We start from the raw sequence: 27,518 nt of genomic DNA on the forward strand, positions 1-27,518 counted from the left end.
GCGACTAAAAACAGCCCAACTGTATATCTGTTCAACATCATTATGAAAAGCAATTTCTCCACAAAACTATTCAAATAAATACAAGTTGAACTAGGGTGTGTGATCCAAGTTGCTTTTAATTTCATAAGTATAATAATTGTTATTATTATAAAAATATATATATGATAATTCCCTGATTATATTCTGATACACTAGTGCTAATCGATTTAAAGGTAAATGATATAATACTTCATACTGTTAATTTCAATATTCTTTATTATTGATTTATTTGAATAAACGTTTACTCGAGAGAGAAGTTTATTCAAGGGGGAATTTATTTAAAATGCTGTTCTATTTCTATTTCTATTTCAGTGAATAATGTATTATCTGATTTTATTCTAATTCAGGTCTACATATAAATAATATATAGATCTAATCAATTTTGAGGTAAATGATATAATATTTCATACTGTTATTTATGTACGTTTCATCAATAATTACAACTTTGTGTTCATAGTTTTATTTCTATTTTTATCTAAGTAAACTTAAAAGTACAATGTTTACAGTTTACTTTCTTTATTTAATATTTTATGTATTTCATTATTCATTTTTGTTTCAAAAAGCAATTGTCGAATAGAATAATTAAAAGTATCGTCTTAATGCATTTACATTTCAATTATCTTAAACAAAAAGCAATAAAAAAAAGGTGTTTTAATCTATTGAAATACAATGTGAATAAATTACATAAACTGATTATTGTCTTATTTTATGATCAAATTGTGGGCATTCTTTTGTCTGCTTTATTACATGTCTCATCTATTCCATTTACGAGTTCTTTTGTGGAATCTTAATCGTAACCTGAAAGATAAGAATCAACTTCAAAATAAATATTTAAATATATGTTATGCTTACCTTAAAGATGTATAGTCCCCTGAAAAATAATTCTTTAAATATTTTTTGTTGAATATTTCATTTTAATGTAACATAATAGTTATCCACTTTGACCAAAAATTCGATGGAAAAAAATGTATTTACCTGAAAAAATGTAAATTAGAGCAAAACAATAGTCAAATTGGCTGCCAGCCAATGGATTTTTGGTTGAATTTAACCATTTATTTTGTCATTTTACAAGTGAAAACATTTTTTTTTTTCTTTTTTATTTCTATGGAAGTGATTAACTTTATTAAAACTTCAAAATAACATATTCAAAGTCTGATTTAATTCATCATAATTTTTCATGTTTTTGGGGGACAATACATCTTTAAGTGATGCTTACCTTCAGGCGAAATAAGGAGTACTTCTCGTATTGGCTGCCTCCTTAGTAGGGCTGTTAGGAGGAGCAATCTTTTAAATTATGAAACTTGGCCATTTTGAAATCCAAAACATTGTACACTAAAACATACTTCTCTTTGTTTTTATGTGCTAGTTATATGTTCGTTTAAAAGTGTTGGGTTTGAAACAATGAGTTAAGGTAAAGAATTCCATCTGTTAATGATGCGTATATCAAAGAAAGGTGTAAAATGGTCGGTATAATTTTGGAAAATGAAAAAATAACTTGCTCATTTTCAGTAATCCCAGTTCCCACAATTGTCCCTTGTGGAACGAATAAAGTACATTGAATTAAATTTATATATTGAATAGCTTTACTTACAGTTTTAACTTCAGTATAGTTTTCAAGACCATACTCTCCAAGTTCACGTCCAGTTCCGGACATTTTGTAACCACCAAACGGTGCAGCTGCCTGGAATACATCATAACAGTTCACCCTGAAAGCCAATGGAAACATGAAAAATATCATGGTTAATTTTTAGTGACAGTAGAAGTTGAATTAGGCTTATAAATGAATCGCATATATATCAATCATTAACATTAAATATAAAAAAATGATTTTGAACCACATGCATTACTGTGTTTGACCATAAATAAATTAAATGAAATAAATAAATAAATAAATAAATAAATAAATAAATAAATAAATAATTATTGGTAGGCCTACTTTTTACCAATTAATATACTTCTTTGCATTGGGAAAAGTATTTCAAACAACTTGTAATATAAAACACTCAATGAATTGTTGCAGAGAGGGGTTTGGGAGAAACGTAAATGCATATTAACAGATTCATTGTATTCATGTGAACAAATTCGTCTGGTGAAAAACAGACATGGCATATTCATGTTTCCATCTTTCAAATCCTTCTCTACGACAAATTCTAGTTTCTTGAGTTTTTACTTCAGTGTAAATTGATAGTTTCGACTTTTTGCAAAGTGAACAAATTGCACAACCAATCAAAGCTCAGTAAATGAACACTCATGCAACTCGAAAAATCTCGGCAGACAGGCAATGATCATGCTATTCGCTCTTGTAGTGAAAAAGGGTAGTGCGATTTTTTTCTCTGCAAACGTCGGATCCATGCTATCAAATTTTCCTAGTGGAAAATTGGCTTCATGTCTTACCAGACAGTTCCTGCTCGGAGGCTTTGACTGAACATCATGGCCTTATCAAGATCCTTGGTAAAGATAGATGCAGCCAAGCCATACATAGAATCATTTGCCCGTTCTACCAACTCATCCTTGTCACTGAATTTCATAACCTGCATCACTGGGCCAAAGATCTGCATAAAATAAAAAGAAGAAATATTTCATAATGAAGGATTTACTACATTTGAAGTCCTCAATACTGACCATTCTTTGGACTGATGATGTACGGTTAGCTGTAAAGTTTGGTTTCATGTAAGCATATGTGTACCGGCGCGGTATTAACATAGTATGGCTGCTATTGTACATACATAGAGTAGAAGGCAGCCACTATGCAACATTCAATTTGTCAACCTACTTCAACATTCAGCCTTCTATCGCACCATTTAAGGGTAATAGCTAGTAGTCCTTATTTTGTTTATTAAACAAGGCCAACAGCCATTAAGTCGCGTGCTACAATGCATAGTGATACCGGACCGACAGACAGACCGACAGACCAACAGACAGACAGACCGACAGACAGACAGACCGACAGACCGACCGACATAGTGAACTATACTGACCGAAATTACTGAACATGTTTAAAAATGTTGAAATGTTTAAAAACATTTATATTTTTTTAATTTACACGTGCGTAGCCTGTCACTTTCGACGTGCTCGTATAACGTAATTTCGAGTTGAAAAGTAAATAAAAAAAACAGAAATCGGGCAAAAAGAGTGCGCAATAACATTTAACGCGCAGTGCGCGCGCAAAAATATGTGCACTCATGGCAATTTTGTAAACGCTTAAAATTGCCTGAAATGTACTCTTATTTCATCGAAAATAAATTTTGAAAATTTTAAGCGCGCGTACGCATGCGTTACATGCGCTACGCACGTAATTGTATTGCCATATGATGATTTATGCCCTGAAATTTATGAGTACCAAATTTTATTTAATTGTGATTCATGGTTGTGAAGATGAAGATTTATGAAGATTTCGTTAAATCGTGCGTAGACCGCGTAATTTTTTATTGCGCACCGTGAAAACATAACCACATTGATTCCTGGCCATAAGGAATATACTGTGAAAAATTGACCTAGCTAGATTAAACTGATATCAAGATAAGGTCACAGAAAGCGATAAAACGCATAGTGATACCGGACCGACAGACAGACAGACAGACAGACCGACCAACCGACCGACATAGTGAACTATAGAGTCGCTTCCACGCGACTAAAAATAAACAATTATGCATTTCAACATATACTTTCTTAGTTGTTCATACTTCTAATGATTTTGAGATTCGTTGCAGTCATAAGGCAAGGCAATGTTACACATTCACTGCCGTTAAGTATAAATGAAAATAGAGGGTGCTGTATATAATTTAAAATACATCATACTGCTGAGTACACATAAACAGCATTCTAAGGGTGGAAAAACTCTATCTTGGTGTGTAGATATGGAAAAGAAAGGAAAAAAGTATGTAATTCTAAATAAAAAGATTCAAGAATCAAGAAATTGTCAATTTAAAATGGAAATTCATTTTGCTTGATATAGTTAAACAATAAAAAGGATCTGTATGTGTCGTTCTGCTACATTCACACTTGTTCCGTTTCATGAAACAGAGATGACACTGTTCAATTTTTTTCCATAATTAATAATAATAATAATAAAAATATTTATTCGGTCATCAATGCAAAAATAACCAGGAATGAAAATAGGCTAAAGCCCAAACAGATTCTGCACTCACTCCATACAATACAAACAGTTAAGATAAAACCATATACAAGAAAAATACATATAAACTATACATAACATGAAATATAGTGTTGCAATGACTTTTTCATTCAAAGGGCTTGATTTCAAAACAGACTAGTCAGATACACCTATCGTGTTATTTTTAAGCCTTTACCTCCTCCTTAGCAATTCTCATATTTTCTTTAACATCAGTGAATACTGTAGGCTCAACAAAGTATCCCTTGTCTCCGTAACGATTGCCACCAGCAGCTAGGGTTGCACCCTCAGACTTTCCACTGTCAATCAAATCCAAAATCTTGTCCATTTGTTCCTTATCAACCTTATCAAAAAATTAAAAACATTGTTTGTGATATTTTGTAACTTATATGTTACAGCCTTCTATCAGAATCTGCTAGAGAAAGCAACGTTTTTTTAGTTCACATTGTATAATTTTTACAGGCCAGCATGATCTTTCTGCTATGTAGGCCCATTCAAATCTCTAATCTTCTTTTTTATGTTATCATTCAAAACCTTATGCTTTTTTGACATTATATAAGTGGTGAATCTAATTTACTTTTACATTCACTTCACATATTTTCCCACTTTCTAAAGTATCTATGCTCTTATCAGATGTCAATGGTCGTAAATATAAATTCACTTTCTTAATTCCCTACAACTTCTACAACAGGCAGGTGTTAACTATTTTCCTCTTTACACACTACAGACTGTTCCCTTTACCAAGGAAGAGTGGTTCACTGTCAATAGGGGCCATCTTCAAAACTTCTTAACTCAGCCCCTAATAGAGCTGATAAGGTTTAAAACAAACCTGTGGACCTTGCTCATTGTTGGAGTCAAATGGGTCTCCAATTGTTCGTTTCTCAGCTCTCTTGATGGTACGTTCAACAAATTCATCATATATGCCATCTTCAACATATGTCCTGCTTGCAGCAGTACAGCACTGTCCTTGGTTGAAGAACAAGGCAAAATGGCTCTGTTCTACTGCATAGTCCACTGAAAGATATGATAATAATAATACCACTCCATTAGTTGGATAGACAATGTTCTCTACGTTTTGGACATAATAATTATGTGGATACTGGTATATACTGTAGTTGTTTATTAGTTTCCCACAAATAATACATTCTCTTAAAAATTCATTAGATATTTATAAATGTGGATGGTGGTCACAATTAACAAATAAAAGAAAAACATCAAGGTGGTTTATGATATAAATAATAGATTGAGAAACAGTTGAGAAAGGAAAAAAGAGGATACAAAAAGCAATACATGAAATAGTAAAATATAAATCAGAACAGATAAGGCTCACCTGCCATATTATGAGACCAGATGCTTTTTAATATTGGATTTAAAGGTGGTGTTGCACCCTGTTTGAGCATTGGGCTTGTACAGTACAATAACTCAAATATAGGCCAAGGCGAATTCAATAATGCAATGCTTATTTTTTATTTATACGCATTTAAAAGCAAGCAATTTACCAATTACATGATGGATAAACTATTTTATAAATTTAAGAGTTGAGAAAGAGCTATGAGTTACAATCCTGTCACTAAGTCAAGATTGAACCCTAGATCGGAATTTAACCACCAAGCTATATTTCCACTAAAAAATTAAGCATATATTCTGCCAAAAGAAAATCACATCACTTCTTAGGGAGTCTCCTATATAATTTGTCTATAATGTTTTTTCTTTATTTCAAAAATATACTGTAAATATGTTGCACTCACAATCAGCATCATTCATAACAATCAGTGGGCTTTTCCCTCCTAGTTCTAAAGTTACACGTTTCAAGTTGGAATCACCGGCAGCTTTCTGAATAATCTTACCAATCTATATTTTTTAAAAAAGAAAATCAGTTAGTTATGGTGAGTGCATAACACTCGACACAGGATTGAACTTCACCCTATTGTATTGCAAGTATTCTACAAATATTACCTCAGTGGATCCAGTGAATCCAACCTTATCTACATCATTGTGTAATGCAATTGCTGCTCCTGCTGTAGGTCCATAGCCTGGTATCATATTCACCACACCTGGTGGGAAACCAGCCTAAAAGAAATCAGATTTAATTTTTAAAATGAGGGATTACACAAAAACTGCTTTTTTGCACATAAAATAAAAGTTAAAGTAATTTATAAAAGTTGATGAAAGTCTCCATTCTCATGATTTGGAGGCTAAGTGAGTGATTCTTCTCTGCCATTGTTTATTTAATGTTAAATTCAACACAGTGTATTTGATTATTTTTGTGGGGAGGTTGTGATTGTCTTGTGCTTTAGAAAATTAAAATTCTTATTTATTTGGTTGTTTTAGACTTTGTTCCAGTACTTTAACATCATACATTACTTTAGTTTCCACATGTTTTTATTTTAAAAAAAAAGAAAACAATATATTGTACAAAAAGCAATTTTGCACATCATTTGCTTTTAAAATTGATAGTACATCAGGTCCCCTCCTTTGCATCATACTCAAAATGTGATTTTACCTCTTTGCAGAGACCAGCAATGTACAAGCCAGTGAGTGGAGTCTGTTCTGCTAACTTCATCACAACAACATTACCCATGGCAAGAGCTGGGCCTAGCTTCCAGGCCTGCATAAGCAATGGGAAATTCCACTAAAGAGAGAGAAAAAAAGAAAGAATAACATTATTATACAGATATTCACTTGTGGTCTGAATGATGCAAGCGGTGTTATCAGAGATCCTTGAAACATTCGATGTAATACTATATTTAACACATGACATAGGATGTAATATAATCCAGTGCTAATTCTACCTTTTACATTACAGAGATACTGTAAATTACACTGAAACTTACTGGAATGATCTGGCCACAAACGCCAACAGGCTCATGACGAGTGAAAGAGAGATAGTCACCATCTGAAAAAATACAGAGATATGAGATATTTTAAAGGCACATATTTTTGTTCTTCAAGTACGATACACTAAGTACAGCAATATACTCCATAAATTGGAAATATGCATCAGATTTTTTTAATTGCACATGTCAGGCAATTAAGTTATAGGGAATACTTATGGGAAGACTTGCTCTACCACCAATCAAATGTCATTGTTACTTCGAACCCAGGTGCCACATCTCACTGAACATACAGAGGTGTTCATCCACATGGAGTGGGATGAAAACTCTTATACTATTCCTCCTAATTTATGGAGCCATCGCAGCTATAGTTATACTGTATACAATACATTACTGATAGCAAGCAATAATGTTACAATTGCACATTTTTTCAGTATTTAGGAGTACCATATTTGTTGTATTCTATATTAAGCTGCAAAAATTATGAATTTGAAATAATGTGCATACGAGACTACTGTTTCATGTGAAATATTTGGCCATTGTACAATACGTTCATCGTAACTATTATCCCTCTCTTTTTTTTTATCTATAGCTGTATTTACATCAATGTTTATTAGAAGGGTGTAGTAGAAAAAACTTACTGACTGGAATTGTTTTCCCGTGATTCTTATCTGCCCAGCCAGCATAATACCTAATAGAAAAAAAATCATAATTATTATTATTATTATTAACTGTACTTTTGAGGCTCTGTGTTTGTGCAACTGCAAGAGTTGTGGCATGTCATTTAAAACATAGGTTCCAATACTTTTAGACTTATAGTGTTTGTTAATTTTTTTTACAACTTCTATGAAGCTTTCTTGATAAAATGTCAACATAATAGTCAACTTTGTCTCCTAAAAAAAAAAATAAATAATTATAATACACTAAAACTAAACTTATATAGTTGAGATTTCTCACAAAGTAGGCGGCCTAAAAATGTCTATAAGTTAAACCTCAATTGAATTGATATATTTTTCTGTTTCTTATAACTGTTGTCTTTTGTATGTGTATGTTTTGAATGAAAAAACGGTAAAATTAACTATTATGGTCAGTTTTTTCTAATTATTTATTGGAAAAAATGTTATTTAACTATTACCAACTTAGTTTTGATAATTTGAGATAAAACTTGGCAAGCAATACAGTATGTGTTTTAATTTTTATAAATGGGATGACCAACCTGCAATGCACTATTTATTGGTAGCTTGCCAAAAAACAAGTCACAAAACAATATACTGTAACCAAGGTCAAACACTAAATAGATCAGCATTTCAACTGTGCCATTACAACAATAATATACATGGCAAAAAAGAAACTAGAAAATTGCAAAATATACTGGAATTGTGAAATATAAATTCAGTTAGAAATCACCTAAAATAACTACACTGGGATTTTTTGGTTTGGACATTACACAAGAAAAGGGGCATTTTCTGTAGAAGTAAGTCCCTTAAATAACATAAGTATTACGTACAAGACAACAACAATTGAAGGGAAAAAAATGCTACTGTGGCAAATGATTTTAAAATGCTACTAAATTAAGTGGCAAATGATTTTAAAATGCTACTAAGTGGCAAATGATTTTAAAATGCTACTAGTGGCAAATTATTTTAAAATGCTACTAGTGGCAAATGATTTTAAAATGCTACTAAGTGGCAAGTGATTTTAAAATGCTACTAGTGGCAAATGATTTTAAAATGCTACTAAGTGGCAAATTATTTTAAAATACTACTAAGTGGCAAATGATTTTAAAATGCTACTAAGTGGCAAATGATTTTAAAATGCTACTAAGTGCCAAATGATTTTAAAATGCTACTAAGTGGTAAATGATTTTAAAATGCTACTAAGTGGTAAATGATTTTAAAATGCTACTCTAGTGCCAAACAATTTTAAAATGCTACTAGTGGTAAATGTTTTTCAAATGCTACTATAAGTGGCAAACAAAAAAAATCAGTATGACTGGTAAATTTCTCAAGGTCATCATCATCATCATCATATTTTTCTAATTTTACAGAATCTGAGATGAACTGTAAAGGTCACCAGGAGCAAACAAGTATAGAATGATTGAGAAATATGTAATTTATGCAAGACAGGATATTATTTTGTAGATTTTTCAATTGATGGCCTGAATACAGTGCTTAATGGGGATCAATGGACACAGTAAATATGTCAGGTAGCTTTGTACCATATAGGCTTTGTTAAAATTAAAAAATTTGAGTGGAATTCCAATACGGTGATTTGTTGTTTACATCTGGTTGTACACGCCAACAATAACAACAAACTATCATGTTTGTTTTTATTTAGAAGATCATGTGTTGATGTGTGACTTTGTTAAGTTTGATTTGATTTTATTCAACATCATATTATAACAACACAGAATCAATTTACAAATATAAAATACAACAATATAAAATTGATAAAATCATTTAAAAAAGCATGTATGTATGTACATCCTTATCCTAGTTATAGTAAATAAGTTTCATTTTAACCCTTTGAAGATGTGGGCCGTATCGCATACGAGGTAATTTACTCTCTCATGACGCAAGGCACGTGAGTATGTACAGGTTGACTTTTTGGGGTCACTGAATTGCACTTTTTGAGCATTTGACCTTTGACCTAGGTAAACTGAGTAGTATAATAGTACCCTTTCTTGGCACGACCACATTTTAACTGTTTACTCTTCTGCCTCCAGGACTTTAGGATTTATCCGTCGTACTGTTGGTACCAATGACTCTCATTCTCTTCTTCTACTTTACAAATCCTTGTGTCGTCTGATTCTGGAATATGGTGCTTCTGTGTGGTTTCCACATTTGGCTTCCCATCTTACTCTTCTTGAAAAACCTCAACGCATTCTTACAAGATACTATTTTCCGGGTAAACACTTTGAACGTCCTACTTACGCCGAAAGATTAGCTCTCCTTCATCTTCCTTCTTCTTCTCGGATTGATTTCCAAACTATTATCTTTGTTGTCAAATGTTTATACACTATTATTGATCTCGATGTTTCTTCCTTTTTTTCTCCTATTTCTCAACACAAATTTAATCTTCTATTCAGGCCACCCTTTGCTCGAACTGTCTGTTTTCAATTTTCACTCTTTCCTAGATTCTGTAAACTTTGGAATGGTCTTCCCTCAGATTTAAGAGACCTTGCTCTCCTTGGCAGGTTTCGAGATTTTGTGACTAGTCTTTGCCAACACTATTTCCATTCCTGATTTCTCCTCTCCTTGCCTCAGCTCTTCCTTTTGATTTGAGTCTTAGATTAAAATTTTTTTAATCATTTTTTTTTCTTTATTTTGCTTTTTTAATTATTTTTTTAAGGGTCTATGAGGGCTCACGATTTTGTATTCTCGTCCTTTGATTGACGCGAATCAACAGACAGTTGCATGCCAACAGGTTGAGGTCACACACACACAGCACATTAAAGTTCAAAATTGACAATTTTTAAATGGGCATGTGAATCATAACTAAAGAACTATCTTTGATTGTATGTATTTTTACGATTAAAGGACATCTTTTTAATAATTAATCATAAATATATCTGAAGAAAGAACAACGATTAATTTTTAAATGTCGAGCAGCGTTTTTGTAAGAAATATTTCTTGTTTAATTTGTTAGTATGTGTGTCATGTGTACAGTATCATAGACTTTGCCAAGATGTGATATATCATTACTACAGTATAGCAGGAAGAAATGGGAAATATCTATTTCCTTTGAAAAAATCCCTAAATGTAACAACATACCTGTAGCATTTAATGGTGAGATCCAGATCTGCTGCATGTGCAATGTGAAATGGTTTTCCATTATCCAATGTTTCAAGACTCTGTAAAAAACAAATTATCCAGGTGTCATTTTGTCTCAGATAAGTTATTCTGATCTACACAGAGGGTGATGTTAATTGGCTTTCTATATTACAGACAAATTTCTCTTTTGCCACTTTTTTCCAAGATCATTGAGAAACTTATGCACTGCAGACTGTATATTATCTTACCAAATTTAATTTTTTACACCAATATGGTTTTCAAAAAAACTACTCAACCAATCATGCAACAACTTCTTTTAAAAGAGTACTTTTATTGATTATAACCAAATCTTTTGATGTTGTTGATCACAGTATTTTAATCTGTAAGCTTTGGCATTAGGTCGAGTGTCCCACTCGATTGGTTTAGAAGCTATCTGAAAAAAAAAACGACAACAAAACTGTATGTACAAGGGAGGGAGGCAACATATGGGGTGTGACACCGTTAGTGTTGTCTCCTTCACTGATGATACCACTTTATACTACTCAAACAAAAACCAGGGGCGGATCCAGGATTATTTTTGCGGGGGGGCACACGCGATCGTAGAGAGAAAATACACTGGGGGAAGCCCAGAAAAAAAATGCATTTTATGTCAAAAACACACAGAGAGCCATATACTGTATAAAAAGAGGGGTGAATTTGTGTGTTTTTTGTATTGGTTCATGCTTTGATGTATCCTGACTTGCATGTAGGACCTAGTGTAACACTCTGACCATCAGGTCAACAACCCTTTTTCACTATTTCTCCCTACTCCATCTACTAACATTCCTAGTGGTTTCTTCCTATCCCTAGGTACTCTTTGTTCACTCTCCTATAACCCACATCCTTAATCAATTACTGTTTCCTCATCATCATGGAATGTTCCCTTTACTAAATAGTCCCCTCCCAGTACATGCATATTAATTAGGACCGTTCCTTAAAATATGGATGTACTGGTAAGAGGAGAGAAGAGAAGGAAAAGAGCTTGGTAGAATAAAACATTTATAATAGAGAGAAGAAAACGTATGTAATATAGCCAGAACAGACTGTATTACATTGCATATTTAAATAAAGCTGTATCTGACCATAAACCATATTTGCTGTTGGTACATTTTGTTACTGTGTGAAATCCTGCCGCTGAGACTATATAATATAGTAACGGATACACTAAAATAATTACTAAAATAAAAACGGAATATAAGCGTTATTTCATAGACAAAAAAATCTAAAAATAATGCATGAACTATAGGAAAACGCTTTACAAAATAGACGCGCGCGCCCTCAGCGTGCAAATTCTTTGACACAAAAATGGCTTCTAATTTTCAATGTCGTAACTCTTTATATATATGGCTTTGTCCCATTTTAGGGGAGCATCATTATGAATATGCATTTCTGCGCTCGCCTTCTGAATGAACATTTTAATACGCTGCGCTTTCCGAATGAATTGCCGATTCTTACAAAGGGAGGATATCGCCTTGTTGTAACTACGTATAGGCCTACGCCTTTTTCACGAAACGGAAGACATCTTCGAACGATGACAAACAATGCCGTGCAACGAAGCGTAACCAACACAAATAACATAACGTTTTCAGGGGATTTCAGGACACCATGTTAATTTAAAAATTGTAACTCTTCAAAGGTGGATCGTATGAGAAAAAAAATTACTGTAAAATGTTCTTAATTAATTCGTACAAAGCCCTTGTAACTTGATACAGTCTAGATATCGACGCTTGGACCGGGGAGTTGCTTGGACCGCAATGAAAATAAGTTCGGATCGTTCACCTTTGTCCCTGGCCTCAAACCCCTCCCCCGCTCATTGCGCACGCGCCTATTCCTCTACTTAGGCTGGCCTAGTACCAGATAGAGAGTACCAGTGGTGGCGCCAGCGGGGGGGGGGGGGGGGGAGGGGGGGGGGTTGTTGCTACATTGCTAGCCCCCTCTTCGGGTGAGCTTAGCCCTCTGCCGGGGGGGGGGGGGAGGGGTACACGGGTACTTTTTGTCGGGGAATATAATATACAGTAATAAACGTTTGCGTTCACTTCATATAGCTTCAGCGCCTAGAAAACCACGACGTTCCATTGACCGTGAGAGTACATCAGAGGGCTATATGCACTTTTATGCATTCATTATTGCCAGAGATCTAACTACTAAACAATAGCTAGTACGCACTTGTTTGGTGGTATCCTTTTGTACGAATCGTTCACCGTTGGGTCGAGACGCGTGATATTATGTTCCATCCAGGGACCCAAAATGTGTAATGTAGTTATTACCGAAGGGAACACGGGTACTTTTTGTCGGGGAATATAATATACAGTAAAAAACGTTCGCGTTCACTTGGTAGCTTCAGCGCCTAGAAGACCGACGTTTCATTGACCGTGAGAGTACGTCAGAGTGATATTATGCACTTTACATGCATTCATTGTTGCCAGCGATCTAACTTACTAATAAACAATAGCTAGGTACGCACTTGTTTGGCGGTATCCCTTTGTACGAATCGTTCAACGTTGGGTCGAGACGCGTGATATCATGTTCCATCCAGGGACCAAAATGTGTACTGTAGTGTATTTTCCAGGCGAAGTTTACCGACGGTTACGTCGTGTACTGTGTCGACGTACGCTACACTACGGCAAAAACGAATTATGTTAATTGTTCGTATGTTCACCAATTTTTTAATTTACAAGTAACCCTCTGTACCGTGGGGCACCTAAAATAAATATTTCATCCATTACTAAACAAAAAAACATGCCATTTTCACTTAGCCAACATCTTATTATAGCTAAGTTATTAAATTTTCAATGTCCTGTATGTCATGAATTTCTCACCACTCGGAAATCCAGATGGTACGCACGCATACACTTGGGGAGGAATAAACTTATTTCCCCGACTGAAAAAGGTCTACGCTTGCGTTTTTTAAGCCTCTAGGCCTGATGTTTCCAAAGTATAAAATGCAATTTTTTGAAGACCTGCAGCTGCAACATTTTCTTAGCTCAGCCCCAACAATAAAGCTGGTCATATTTCGAAGTACAAGAAGTGCATTTTCCGGGACCTAACATCTCTATTTTTCAAACAATTCTTAGGTCAGTCACAACCATGATAGGGACTTATATATTTTCTTTCATGTTTTGAAGTATAATAATAAGTCCAATTTCCGGGACCTCCAACTCTATTTTTCTAAATTTTCTTTGAACTTTTATTTTTTAAATTGAAAAATATGGATTGAAACAGTCATCGCGCATCGTTTTTTTGCACGCAGTATTTTATTTATGCATTATAAAAAATGGAAAAAATAGCTACCCTTAATCTGATTAAAATGACCTCAAATGACGCTAGAAGGCGTTGCTTCCGGGGCTTCGCCCCCTGGACCCCACCGGGGGCCGTGGCGGCCCCCTGGCCCCCAGTCTAGTGATGCTCGCTTCGCTCGCATAGCCCCCTCGTCGGGGAATATAGCCCCCGCGTCGGGAAGATCCTGGCACCACCGCTGGAGAGTACTCTACTACTCTAGACTATTCATATCAGTTATCCGTGGGTCTCTTATTTTATAGCAAAAATATCGCAGTATAGCCTAAATACAGTATTATTATTATTATACAGTAATAGTAGGGTAAATGATGTTGCACCTTCAGTTTTTTGGACATGATGAATAGTGTGTGTCACGACGGTGGAGGCAGCAAGCAAATCAAACTTGTTACGTACACGCATATTAACCGATAGTTCGCACACAAGCGCGCGCTGTTGGATGTATCATATCTGTACAACAGCACGTGTGCTTTGTTTTGTCTAGACAAATATTAAACGTGTCTGTTGAGCTATCGTGTTTCTGCAATAAAACAGACTGACAGAAGAAGTTACCCAGTTTCAAATCTAAAAACTTTTTTTTTTACTTTTTCATTTACAATTTTTTTTTTTCGTGTTGATGACGTTAAATCCGCGCCTGAAAACATTGATGACTTGTACAGACTATGCGTTTGTTTTGCAGCCAACAAGCTTTTAATTAACAACTAAAACTAATTACAGACTATTTCATAGTCATAAAAAGAAAATAATCATACATTACATCTGTATCACAAGTTATCTGGCATGAAATCACCTTTGTTCCTTTGATATTCAAATACTCTATATATCTGAAATGTTTTTTTTTATATAATATTTTACATTCTGAATATGACTTCATTAATTTCGCTATTTATTTGAATGTTTTTCATAAACTACCATATACATTTAATAATCTAAATTGCAATCATATTGATATTTTTAATGATAGGCTTGGTTATTTTAAGAGGAAGATTACGTGTTCGCTTCTTGAACAGCCTGCATAACCTGTTTGATCAATATACATTTTAAATGTTTATGGCATGCTGATCTATGTTTATATATATTTATATTACATAGCCTATGTAAATACGCGAACGTGATTGGTTGAAACTGCATCACATGACTACCGCTGCGACGTATAACGATGATATTGACTGAGTAATTTTCGCGTAATTATCGTGTCCCTGTCCATTAATCATATACATTCTCGAGTACGATGATATTGACTGTGTAATTTTCGTGTGGCAACACTCGCGTTTGCCGATAAATAAACAAAAGTCATCTACTGGGTCTTGAACTCGCGATGAAATTGTCACTCCGCCACGGAACTTGCTTGAAGAAATTAATCATCTAAACTATTTAAACTATGCATACATAGCGCCCTCATTTATTATTAGTCCTCCCTAGATGTGATGAAACATCGTTTGTGATTGGTTAATACTCACAGTAGTAACCGATACGCGCGCGACGCACTGAACATCCGGTGATTCGGCTCGAAGAGAAGACGAATTATTATTTATTTGGCCTACCTGATAATAATATTATTATTAATGTAGGCTTATTGATGGAAATTCTTCTGATATCATTTAAATGACCTAGGCTAGTGAATATTTTATTGCCAAGGAATCATTAATTAGTAATTATCTGTATATTATTCTTCGCAAGGTAAGGTGTCTAGGCAGCTTGTTTCTCCTAGCCTAGAGCTTCACCTGACCCAGCAGACTTGTTCTTGGCTATGTAATATAACAGATATCGCCTTTTATATCGGTAAAATATAAGATTTAACATCCCCTCGGGGTGATATTATGTTCTCGGGGAATTATATATATCCCTCAGCTGCCGCTTCGGGATATATAAATTCCCTCGAACATAATATCATTCCCTCGGGGATGAAATTTTATATTTCACCTCTAAGCAGGCAATATCTGTATAATATTTTAACTGTTTTTGATGTTGTATTGTTCTATGTTTCAAACCTGTTAGTGGCGATAATTATTGCTGTTCAATCAATGTAAAAATCATTGCTCATAGTTCTAATATCAGTTTCAACTATAGTAATGATTCAACACAAATAAGTTTAAATTGTAATGTTAGAGTAAAAAACACACAAGGAATAACATTCATTACAGAATATGACTTACAGCAAGATAATCTCGGTCTCTTTCAATCAAGTCAGCCAGGCGATTGAGAAGCTCTCCACGATTAGATGCATCCATTGTTCGCCATGGAGACCCAAAGCGAAAGGCTTCCTTAGCAGCATTCACAGCGATGTCTACATCAGCCTTTTTAATTAAAAAAAATAAAACCAATATTAATATTAAAATTAAAATATACTCTCCACCTCCCAACAAAGACTGCCATGTTAACTAAAATAATAATAAAATGCTATTGAGTGGCTCTCCAAGCAATTATGGGGAGGCAGAGAGTAAAAAATGATAACAAAATTAAAACTAGAATAAAGCTACAGTATATCAGAAATTTCCAATTTTGTTAAAAATGTCCATTGATTATATACATCTAAAATATAAATAATATATACAGTAATTAATAACAATTACAAAATAATATTTATATTTCACTTTCATTTAAAAAAATACAAGGGAAATTGTGCTATTTTAATAGCCAAGGAAATAAAAAAGAAAGTTTTAATACCTTTAAATACCAATGACGTTTCACTTATGGTGAGACCTCATTTATTTATATAAAGAAAAATATATTACATATTTTTTTTAAATTACAATTTCGTATATTAATCAATAACTGGCTCCATTTTCAAATACTGTAAGTAAAGTGCTTAAATCTAGATCCTAATACTCCAGAAAGTTCTTTTCGAGTTTTGAAAAGAATAGAATAATAGATAGTTACTATAATATTTTTAACTTGTCGTACTGTTTTTGGTAATCCTGGTGAGTAACTATAAATTATAGAATTCCTAATAATAATATAGACTACAGTAGTACCTTGTCTCCTTCAGCTACATGGCAGATAATGTCACCAGTAGATGGATTGACAGTTGGAAATGTCTTGCCACTCACAGCATCATGCCATTCATTGTTAATAAATACCTGAAAAACAATTCATTTCATTTAAATACAATTTCCCTGTACATTATACAATTTATACACACATCATATTATATTATGCAGCCACAACAACTGATGACACACAAATCATATCTTCTTTTGGCAGCCAGATAATATCCGAAGAGGATTTAAGGTTTGGTTTCTAAAAAAAAATATTCTTTTTGTGAAAATTCCTTAATGCTTCTGTTAAAAGTATATAAAGTGCTAGTTTTAATTTCAGGAACTGTAAAGAGTAAACTGTACACACTAGATCTATTTCCTGATCTTATATTTTCAATTCCGACAAAAAACAGTATTGCTTCTACTTAGAACTGTTTATCAGGAACTATAAAGTGTACATCTAATATTTTCAATCCTGTTAAAAGGAAGTGGCTTTTACTTAGAACTGTTTATCTACTGTATAAGGTGCATACACTATCAAGACAAAAGGCAATTGCGCTACCTGTTTTACTGAAAAATAGTATGGACTTCAAGATCCACACACTGCCGACTTAAACTACTAATTTCAACCCATCGTTTCCCACACTTGTGCTACCAAGTCATCAGAAATTTTATACCCCATAAATGCTGCACCTCCCCATATTTCCCCATACTACCAGGACCATGAAAATATACTAAGAGTGACTTCAAATTCAGAAAAAAACTGTAAAGTTGTTTCAAATTGTTTTAGGGTTTTAAAGCCGAGGGTAAATTTACACTGTTTTATCCCCTTTCTTTTATTTTCAATTTTGCATTTGAAAAAAAGTTTGGAAGTTCAACATCGCAACAATTTTTTTTATTCAAGGTTTTTTTTTATTCAATTCAATTCAATAATACGAAAATTTACATTGTAGCCAAAGGCTAAATTGTGTAAAATTTTACAGAATATAGCACATATAAAAAATTTATCACATAAAAAGAACGTTTTATATCTTATATCTTTCAGTAAATATATACCTCTGTTTTACAGTTGAAAGCGGGAAAAATTATATTCCCCAGATCTTAAAGGAAGAATTATGTAGAGTAAAGAAACGTTGGAAGACAAAATTTATTATTACTGATTATTTTCTAAATTAACAGTTATATGGTATAAGATAAGGTGAATGGGGACAGACACACAGTATCGGCCATCACATCAACTAAAATGGGGCCGACTTTACACGGGACGGGACTGACTTTTGGCTGTTGGCTGAGATGGTTTAGCTTGGGTCCTTATGTTCACCTGCTTCCGGAAAAATATTGTAGTTTCGACCCCAGGGGGTGGCCAATGAATGAATGGCCCAAACCTACCAACCGTCTGCGGGTGCCTGGATCTAGTACAAGTGACGTATGGACGGTTGGGGCAGACTAGAAATTGGATTTGTCCCAAGCGGGAAGAAGTTCCCAGATAGGTGGGTATATCTGGTGCACTTTTATAAACAGGGTGAATACAATATTGGCGCTGCGAACAAAAAGGATAATTATTCCTGGAATTTGTGTGTGCGATAGAAGACACACTTGTTATGCAAATTAGTTTCCAAGGTCGGTAAGAAAAGCATTTGCCGCGTTATTGCGGTACGGTGTGTTAGTATTAATTAATTGCATACATATATTTGTGTGTCTATTATTAGGATTGTTATAAATTAATATTTATTTCGCTTTTGGAAATCAAGAATCGATCTCCAGCGGCGGGGTTCAAAATTCCCGGTTTGGGGATAAAAGAGTACGGGGTTTCTTTAGTTAATGGTAGCTTCTGGATTACCATGCCTATAGACGGTAATCGCATTCGAGTGAAAATTGTGTACACTCAAACAATTATGCGATATTCCGGGGATAGGAGTGGTTCGGGCGGACAAAATTTTGTCCCTTAGGACCAGATTAGATTAATATTTCATCCGTAATAGATTTAAGTTCTATTAAGGGTCTGAGTAAAAAGCCAGAGTTCTTAAGCAGATTCGATTTTTCACCTAACCCTAGGTTGTCACCCGAAGACTTTAGTCGGATGTTGGGTTCTGTGTCTTCGTTGGTAGATGATCGTAATGATTTTAGTGTTCATTCCCCGGCCCGACATTTGGAATCTGAGGGTGGAGCTGATAGGGGAAGCTCTGGGGAAAAGGGAGCAGATTTGGATAGTGCTCACCATAGATTGGGTGAAATGTCTCCGATGGTCGGCGGCAGGGTTCGGCATCATCTGGGTTTGCAGGGGTTAGTAAGGGCGCCGATGCAATTAAAAGTGCTCTTAAGACGGTGGTTCCCGGAGATGACAATACTCGTTCACGGAAAACTGAGCAAAAGCTTCAGTTTATGTCTTTTAGGGAATTCTCTCTTTCTCCAGAAAACCAGGAAGGGGGTTATTCTAGTGGGGAGGAGGCTCAAGTGGGTTCCGCAGAAGAGTACGCAGCAACTCTCCGGTACAAGGCTGAGGAGATATCCTCATGTAGAGGGGGGGAAAGAGTTTAGCGGGAATAAAGGATATGGGGCTCCGGTATTTCAAGGGGGATATCGGCTTCCCAGGGTGAGTCTCAAAGGGACGAGGTTGGTACAGGCTGACAATGGGCAAATATGAGAGAGGGTAACACATGGGGTGGAAATAGATCAGGGAACGGGTTCCATAGGGATGGCACTTGGGACCGTCCTGAATATCGTCCAAAGGATGAAAGACCAAGACCCTCACCTACTGTACCTTGCCTAATCGTCAGGAAGCGGATTGGACTTCAGACCGATCCGGGATCCGAGTCTCTGTATGGATGGCCATCCGGTCGTCAACGGGAGGGGCCAGGTTGTCAGGACTGGGACCGTTCATGGGTCGTTCCACAACCCTGGGGTAGATATGAAGAGAGGCCAGTATTACACCAGGACCGAAGGGATAGGGGTCCAAGGGCCGGGTCAGGGGGTAGGCCAAGATGGGAACCTTTCCGATCTAAGGATGTCCCGAGAAGCCTGGTATATAGAGGAAAGGATAACTGGGCTTTCTTTAAACGTAGATTTAGGGCCTTTTCGGAAGAGCATCATCTTTCGCCCTGGGAAATGAAGGAGACTTTGCGTGGAGGGGGCTGCGGCGGACCTCTACACCAATTTAGTAACAATGGATGGAGACATTTCCTTTTGGGACATAATTCAGGCCTTTGACCAACGGTTTACGGAGGATGAACTTCCCAAGGTCCTCCAGGCCAAACTAGAGACCGCATCCCAACATGAAACAGAGACAGTAGGGAAATGGGCCGATTGGGTATTAACCCTAACTAGGAAAGCTTTCAAGTCGCTTTCCAATGAATGGATACAGAGACATTCAGCTATGAAGTTCTGTATTTGGTGCCATAATACGGGGGTGGGAAAATTGGTACTTTTTGAAAACTGCGCGACTATGTCCGTGGCGCTTAGAAAGTATGACAAATTTAACAGCCTCCAATCTCTTTATGAAATAAAAGTGAGGAAAAGAAATAACGTCACTACCACCCCAGGCAAGGTCTCCAACGGTCTCGACTAGGCCGACGATACAATCATGTCCGCTTTCCTCTATTCTTGTCCAACCGGAGGAGGACAACGATAGTGAGGAGGATCCAGTAGTCCGGTTAGTCGAGCGTAGGCCAGGGATAGAAAATAGGGGATTTTACAGACCACAACCTAGAGGTGGGTCCGATGCACGTCCGGGTGGGTTAGGTAAGAGGGTTATGGCAATAGAGGCGGATTTGGCCCAGGTTAAAGGGTTGTTAAAAAGGGTCTTGGAGATAGTAGAGGGTGGGGATCGATTGGGTGGGGGTTCAGGGCCGCCACCTCCTCCCCAATCCACTACTACTACCTGGGACCACTGCTTTGAATGTAATGAGGTGGGTCATTTCAAAAGGGAATGTCCGAAATTAGCGCGGCAAGCCAGGCAGGTAGGGGAACAAGAAGATCCTTTAAACGAATAGGGGTCTGGGGTCGGGGCCTGACCACCGACTGCCAGCGTTCTGAAGGCTCGTGCGCTAAAAGGGAAGAGGTACAGGGGTACTCAGGGGTATCCGTGGACATAGTTAGCTTAAAGGAAAAAGAACCATGCATAGTGGTAAATAGGGTAGTGTCAACGAAGGCATTGCATGCCACAGTGTTTGTAAATGGGGTTCGCACGGTAGCTGTAGTAGATACTGCTGCCGATTACACAATTCTCTCAGACCGGGTATTTGCCAAGCTGGACCCCGCCCCACCAATAATTGCAGAACTTTCCTTTAAATTAGCAGGGAGGGGGACTTCTATACCGGGGTACCGGGTAGGCCCAGTCACTTTCGCATTAGGTTCCGAGGAGTATACCGAATACAGTATATGTACATGGCGCCGATTAATGACGATATGTTGCTGGGAGGGGATTTTTTGATACCCAATCGAGCTCTTATCGATTGTGGGAAGCTATATTACTATCTGTGGGAACAAGTACACTTTCGCTTCGCAAAGAGGCGGGGGAGGTTAGCCTTAGGGTTGCCCGGGTGACGGTTGGCAAGCGAGGGGTGCTTCCTCCGTTTTCGGCGGGATATATACTGTGCCGGTTAGACGTAACAGGGGAGCATCTCACCGATTATTTCATTGAGCCTGATAATCAGGGGAAAGTTTTAATTCCAGCCACCATTCATCGTGGTGGAACTGAGTTCGATAGGGCGAAACAACTGCTCATTGAGTTCCAAGATGTCTTTGCTGCCCATCAATTTGATATAGGGACTCTGAAGGGTATCAAGCATACTATTGATACAGGGGATGTGCCGCCAATCCGACAACGACTCCGACAAACTCCCATGCACTTCGCCGGGGAGGAGGAAAAGGATATCGACAGTGCGGTTCTGTATTGACTACTGGGCTCTAAATAATGTTACAATTAAGGACGCCTATCCTCTACCTTTGGTCTGGAATTATCTCGACGCTTTGCCGGGCAACACATGGCTTACCAAATTGGATGCCATATGGGGGTACTGGCAAATTAATATGGGGGAAAAAGATAGGAGGAAAACGGCGTTCATTAGCAAGTACGGGCTATTTGAATTCGTTAAAATGCCGTTCGGGCTATCAAATTGTCCAGCCTCTTTTCACGGGCTATGGGTTTAGTACTGAGGGGGTTAGCCTGGGACACCGTTCTTGCATTTCTGGACGACATTGTAGTCATGGGACAGGATTTTGATGACCATTTGGACAATGTCCAACAAGTTTTAGAACGTTTCCGTGCAAGCAGCCTTAAAGCTCAAGCCAAAAATTTGTATCTTTTTCCAACGGGAGTTTGAATTCCTAGACCTGGTAGTGGGTGTGGGGATGCCTTATCGATTTCGCCTACGGATGTTACTGTAGTTCGGGATTGGCCTGTACCTACAGTACCTCGGTAAAGGAGTTGCAACAGTTCCTGGGACTGGCTAATTACCACCAGGAATTCATTGACCATTTTGCCGATAAGGCTGGCCCGTTGTACGAATTACTGGGTAAAGGGGTGCCATTTGTATGGGGGCCCGAACAGCAAGCTGCTTTTGCTGGCTTAAAGTTGGCTCTCATTACACCTCCTGTTCTCACTCTTCTCAATACCAGGGACGAATTCTTTTTAGATGTGGATGTGTCAGACCTGGCGTTAAGGGGAGAACTAATTCAAGTACAAGGGGGACGGGAGAGGGTAATTGCGTATGCTAGCACCCGTCTTACGGCGGAGCAGCGCAATTACTGTATGACCCGCAAAGAATTATTGGCGGTGGTGTATTTGACGCTCCATTTTTTCCACTATGTCATGAGTAGACCTTTGTGGGTTAGAACAGACCATAGCAGCCTGGTCTGGTTACCGTCTTTCAAAAACCCCCAAGGGTAATTAGCTCGGTGGATAGAGGAACTCAGCTAATCTTGTCCTTGAACAGCGGATGCATTATCCTGTCAGGCCAAACCGGTTCATCACTTTGAGCAGGGAGTTGACCCCGGGGATTTGCCTTGCGGGGGATGCGCTTATTGCGTCAGGACACATAGCCGGTGGGTCCGTTTCCGGGAAGACGTAGATGACGTAGTCCCGATTTCGCAAATCCGACGAATCGAACCGGACCCTAATGAGGAGGGGTTGGTGGACCCAGGTGGGACTACGATCGAGGTCGTACGGGGGGCTTTGTTCTGTGCCAGCAATTTGGCTCAGAGCGGTGTGGTTGGGGATGCTTGAGCAAGTTCAAGCTAAGATCCCGATTTAGTGGCTATCAGGGGATGGCTGGAATCGGGGAAACCGCCAGATGGAGATTATTTAGCTCCAGTCTGGCGACAAACACCTGTGGCTAAATCGGGATGGGTTACATATCAGAGAGAACGGGTTGCTTTACATAGTATGTGTCAATATTTCGCAGCTTGTGCGCTCAATATTGACCGATACAAGTGCGCCGATCGTTTTTAGTTACTTGCACCAGGCGCATGGCCGGGTGCCATGTTTTATTATGTCACAAGGAGCTAGTGAATCCTGTGAACCCAGTCTCATGGGCTGGGTAGCAACGCTAGCCGGATGACCCCCGGGTGACTACCTCCTTTTAAAAACCGGGGGAGTGTAGTATCGACCCCAGGGGGTGGCCAATGAATGAATGGCCCGAACCTACCAACCGTCTGCGGGCGCCTGGATCTAGTACAAGTGACGTATGGACGCCATGCGCAGACGGTTGGGGCAGACCAGAAATCGGGGCAGTTTAGCCACGGAGTTTGCCGTGGTTACAAGGATACGGCTAGTGCAGTCTAGTATCATAGTGATTTATAAACGGAATATATCAAATTGGATTTGCCCCAAGCGGGAAGAAGTTCCCAGATACTGTATACTTTTATAAACGGAGTGAATACAATAATATTAGAGAGGTTTCGATAATGAAAACGGATACGTCACGCACACGTATTCGTTTTCGTAGGCCATAAAAAAAATCTGTTTCGCATGACAACAAAATATTGAGGCGCGTCGAAAATATGACTGCGGTAAATTTGAGCGAAGCGCAGTACGTGTTGCTTGGTGCTTGGCTGCCTAGGCCTAGCATAACATCAAAGCGAGTGAGGACTTTAAAAACTGCTATTTATCAAAATTGACTTTCCATTTTAGTAAATTACTTTAGTAATTTACTTTCAATAAATCTATAATTATATTATAATCATGAATCATTCCTGATTGAAATGCAAAATGTGCAAAATAGATCAAAAACTATACTCGTTTTGTAGTTACGAATATGACTGGTGATATTCGTCAACACGAATACGCTTTACAAATATGAAATGGGGATCAGCTCAAAAGTTTCACAAATGTATGACGTATCCGTTTTCGTTATCGTATTCGTAAGGTTGCGAAACCTCCCTATTATTTATTTAGATAACATGGTATGTTTCGGCGCTACTGCAGTTTCGCACCACATTGTTAAATCTTCGATTTATCGCTTAATTTTTTCTCACACCCACATCATACAATTTTGGGCCATTATGTAACATGTTTCCATGATTTAGCCACCGTTATATTTACCTTTATCACAATAAAAAATGCCTTTCAAAACAGCTCCATTTCCGCGAATACCTCGATCGAACTGTGGCCATTTTAGAATCAGAAAATTGCCAGAAATCAATGTATGTTTTATTTTCTGTTTTTATTTTTAAACTGCAAAGAGTGGTTTTTATAAAGAACCAGCTAGCTGTACATATCAAAACGGCAACGATATGAGTCTATACATAAAACATTGATAGGACCTATTAATATGAATAACAATACTAATATTAATAATGAAATATTAATTAAACCTCTTTTTCGCCAGCTGAAAATATTTCTTGCCTTTCAAAACTAAATAGGCCTAGGCCTATATATGTGTAATCGGATTTTATAACACTGGCCTCTATAGTTTCTACATTTTTTGGGGAAAACGAAGCATACATTCTGGCAATTAAGTGATAAATATAATAAGATGGCGAACATTTCGCAGTGTGTTGACATCAAGTTCAGTATTGTTTAAAATGTTTTGAAAAGTATTGTTATTTAAAAAAAATTACTTCGTAAGTGGTCGAATCGTATAAACATGTTACATAATATTATGATGATTGTGAGTGTGATGAAAAAGAAAAATTTAGGTGAGAAATCGAAGATATAACGGTGTGGTGCGAAACTGCAGTAGCGCCTACAGTATGTTTCCTTTTTATAATGCATGCTAAGATTAAATTAATGTAGCTGCAGTTGTTTCTTTTTTGTACAATTATTTTAATAAATAGGTTTGGTGGTAAAATAATGTAAAAAATGTTTTTACAAAAAAAAAACAATTTTCTGGAGGCCTAATATTTAATATTTTTTTCTGATTTCTCTATTATATAATGCATGAATGGCGAGCCATATAAATCTGTCTGTGGCCGAAACAACTGTCTGTGGCCCGAAACGGTCAGATGCCATTCCAGTCTGGTCCAGCAGACTCACCTAAACGATTAATATAACGCCGTGGTTAGGATTCCGGCACCGGAACTCAACTGCCCACCGTTAGGGAATCCGACACGCTATTGCGCATGCCCAGAGCTCTGGGAAGTGAATTATAGCTTGCGCTAATAGTGCCACACACACCACACCACCGCCGAGAGTCGGAGTGTTATAGGGATTTACTGTAGCCTAGATAGTCGTTGCGCGAGCGAGAGAGCGATGGATGAAACTTGGCCTATGCCATACATGAATGAATGAATTAATAAATAAAATAATACTACGCCACGCGTTAAAATAATCATAATGATATTAATAAGTATCAGTATCTATATAAGAATCGTAATGCTGTTTTTAGCGTTGCGACCCTGACTTCCCGAACAGTTTTTTTACATCCACGCGGTGGCTGCCGTCAACAAATCAACTTGTGATTGCATGTTGTTATGTACCGTACAGTATAATGCGTTATGAAAAATCATAAACTAGTCATGTAATTATATAATTCATAATGATAATGATATGAAGTTTATATATGAATGAAGCAACCACTTTTTAATTACAAAATAAATAGGCCCCACTGGTCACGTCTAACTGGTAGCCCTAGCCTAGATTAGTGGATCCCGTATTATAGGCATCTAGGCTAGTAGCTATGAAATGATCCATCGCTGTGGTGACTACTTCTTCGCATGCAGCTAAAGTAAAATGACGTCACGTTAAAGCGTGTCGTCACAGAGTCTCATGCATATGCAAAAGGGTGTTTTGTCTCTGCTTCTTGTGCGCTCATGATTTTACAAAATGTTTTCAGAGTGATTAATTAATGATGGTGCGATCGGTGGTACAGAAAATAATCCGATATTGTTCCAGATAACAAAGAAGCAGATTAAATATAGTTTTTTATTCGACCCATTTGGCTTAGAAGCAGATTAAATATAGTTGTTTATTCGATCCATTTGGCTTGCTTAGATGCCTAGCCCTATAGACAGACTTTCTATGATACCTACTCACTAGCGGCCTAACTAAAGACAAGTAAAATACAGTATACACTACCCACTATCAGGCCATCCATATCCTCCCCTTCATCGTTACCGCGTGGCATTGTGCAGATACTAACCCAGCATAGTAGCTAACTTCCCACCCACCCTAGCTCTCAGGTATGCACTGCGCTGCCACTAACTACAGACAGTAGGAGGCCTAGCCTAATTCGGGCCTCATGTCTCGCAGCATTTGAAAATACATACTAATATTGTACATTATTATTATTTTGTATTCGCACTGGAAGTATCTAGGCTCTCCTGTCATGTTAAAATTAAAGTATATTATTTATCATCCTCAGCAGTGAAAACAATTATATTTTGTTGTATATTTTCGATAAATCTCGCGTCGCGTGTGTGTGGTGGTGGAAAAAACTCTCAGCAAGTTTGCTTCATTATGCATGAGACTCTGTGACGACCCACTTTAACATGACGTCATTTTACTTTAGCTGCATGCCAAGAAGTAGTCACCGTTGAAGTATAGAGTCGCCGATTACCTCGCTCTGGGCATGCGCAATAGCGTGTCGGATTCCCTAACCCTTACCTGATTGTGGTAAATATCTGGGTTTGGCTGAGGCTTAGCCACTGTAGAATAACTGTACCGAGCATATCTTCCTAAATTCTGTCTGAAACTCCAACCAATAAATCTCGCTGATGACAACATTTTCAATAATTTCGTTTAGGCCTAGGCCTAGGTTAGTAAATGATCTGTATTGTTGGGCTATTTGTAATTAAATTAAAAAACCCACTCACTACAGAGAGTGCTCTGTTCTCTTATCAACTGCGTGACTAGTAGTAGTAGCAAAGAATATATCACAAGAATGAGTATTCCGCGATTTTTGCATGAGAAATTTGTAACAGAGAGAGCTCCAGTGAGTGATGCCCGCCCTCATAAGGGCGGATGTATACATACCAAAGATCTTATCCTAAC

At 37.2% G+C, this 27,518-nt stretch overlaps 1 protein-coding gene across 1 annotated transcript; it reads right to left on the reverse strand.

The window, feature by feature from the left end:
• Positions 1-108: 108 nt before the first annotated feature.
• LOC140040801 (aldehyde dehydrogenase, mitochondrial-like) lies at positions 109-27,377 on the reverse strand. The gene is made up of 14 exons (XM_072087012.1): positions 27,132-27,377; positions 17,087-17,191; positions 16,268-16,408; positions 10,779-10,858; positions 7,647-7,696; positions 7,006-7,067; positions 6,675-6,803; positions 6,128-6,241; positions 5,920-6,022; positions 5,001-5,185; positions 4,350-4,514; positions 2,434-2,591; positions 1,631-1,745; positions 109-837 (listed from the first exon to the last, which is right to left on the reverse strand). The coding sequence occupies exons 1-14, from the start codon at positions 27,249-27,251 to the stop codon at positions 805-807; spliced, it is 1,560 nt and encodes a 519-aa protein (XP_071943113.1). The 5' UTR covers positions 27,252-27,377; the 3' UTR covers positions 109-804.
• Between the last annotated feature and the right edge of the window lie 141 nt (positions 27,378-27,518).

Source organism: Antedon mediterranea, chromosome 2, assembly GCF_964355755.1.
Source record: "Antedon mediterranea chromosome 2, ecAntMedi1.1, whole genome shotgun sequence".
Classification (NCBI taxonomy): domain Eukaryota; kingdom Metazoa; phylum Echinodermata; class Crinoidea; order Comatulida; family Antedonidae; genus Antedon; species Antedon mediterranea.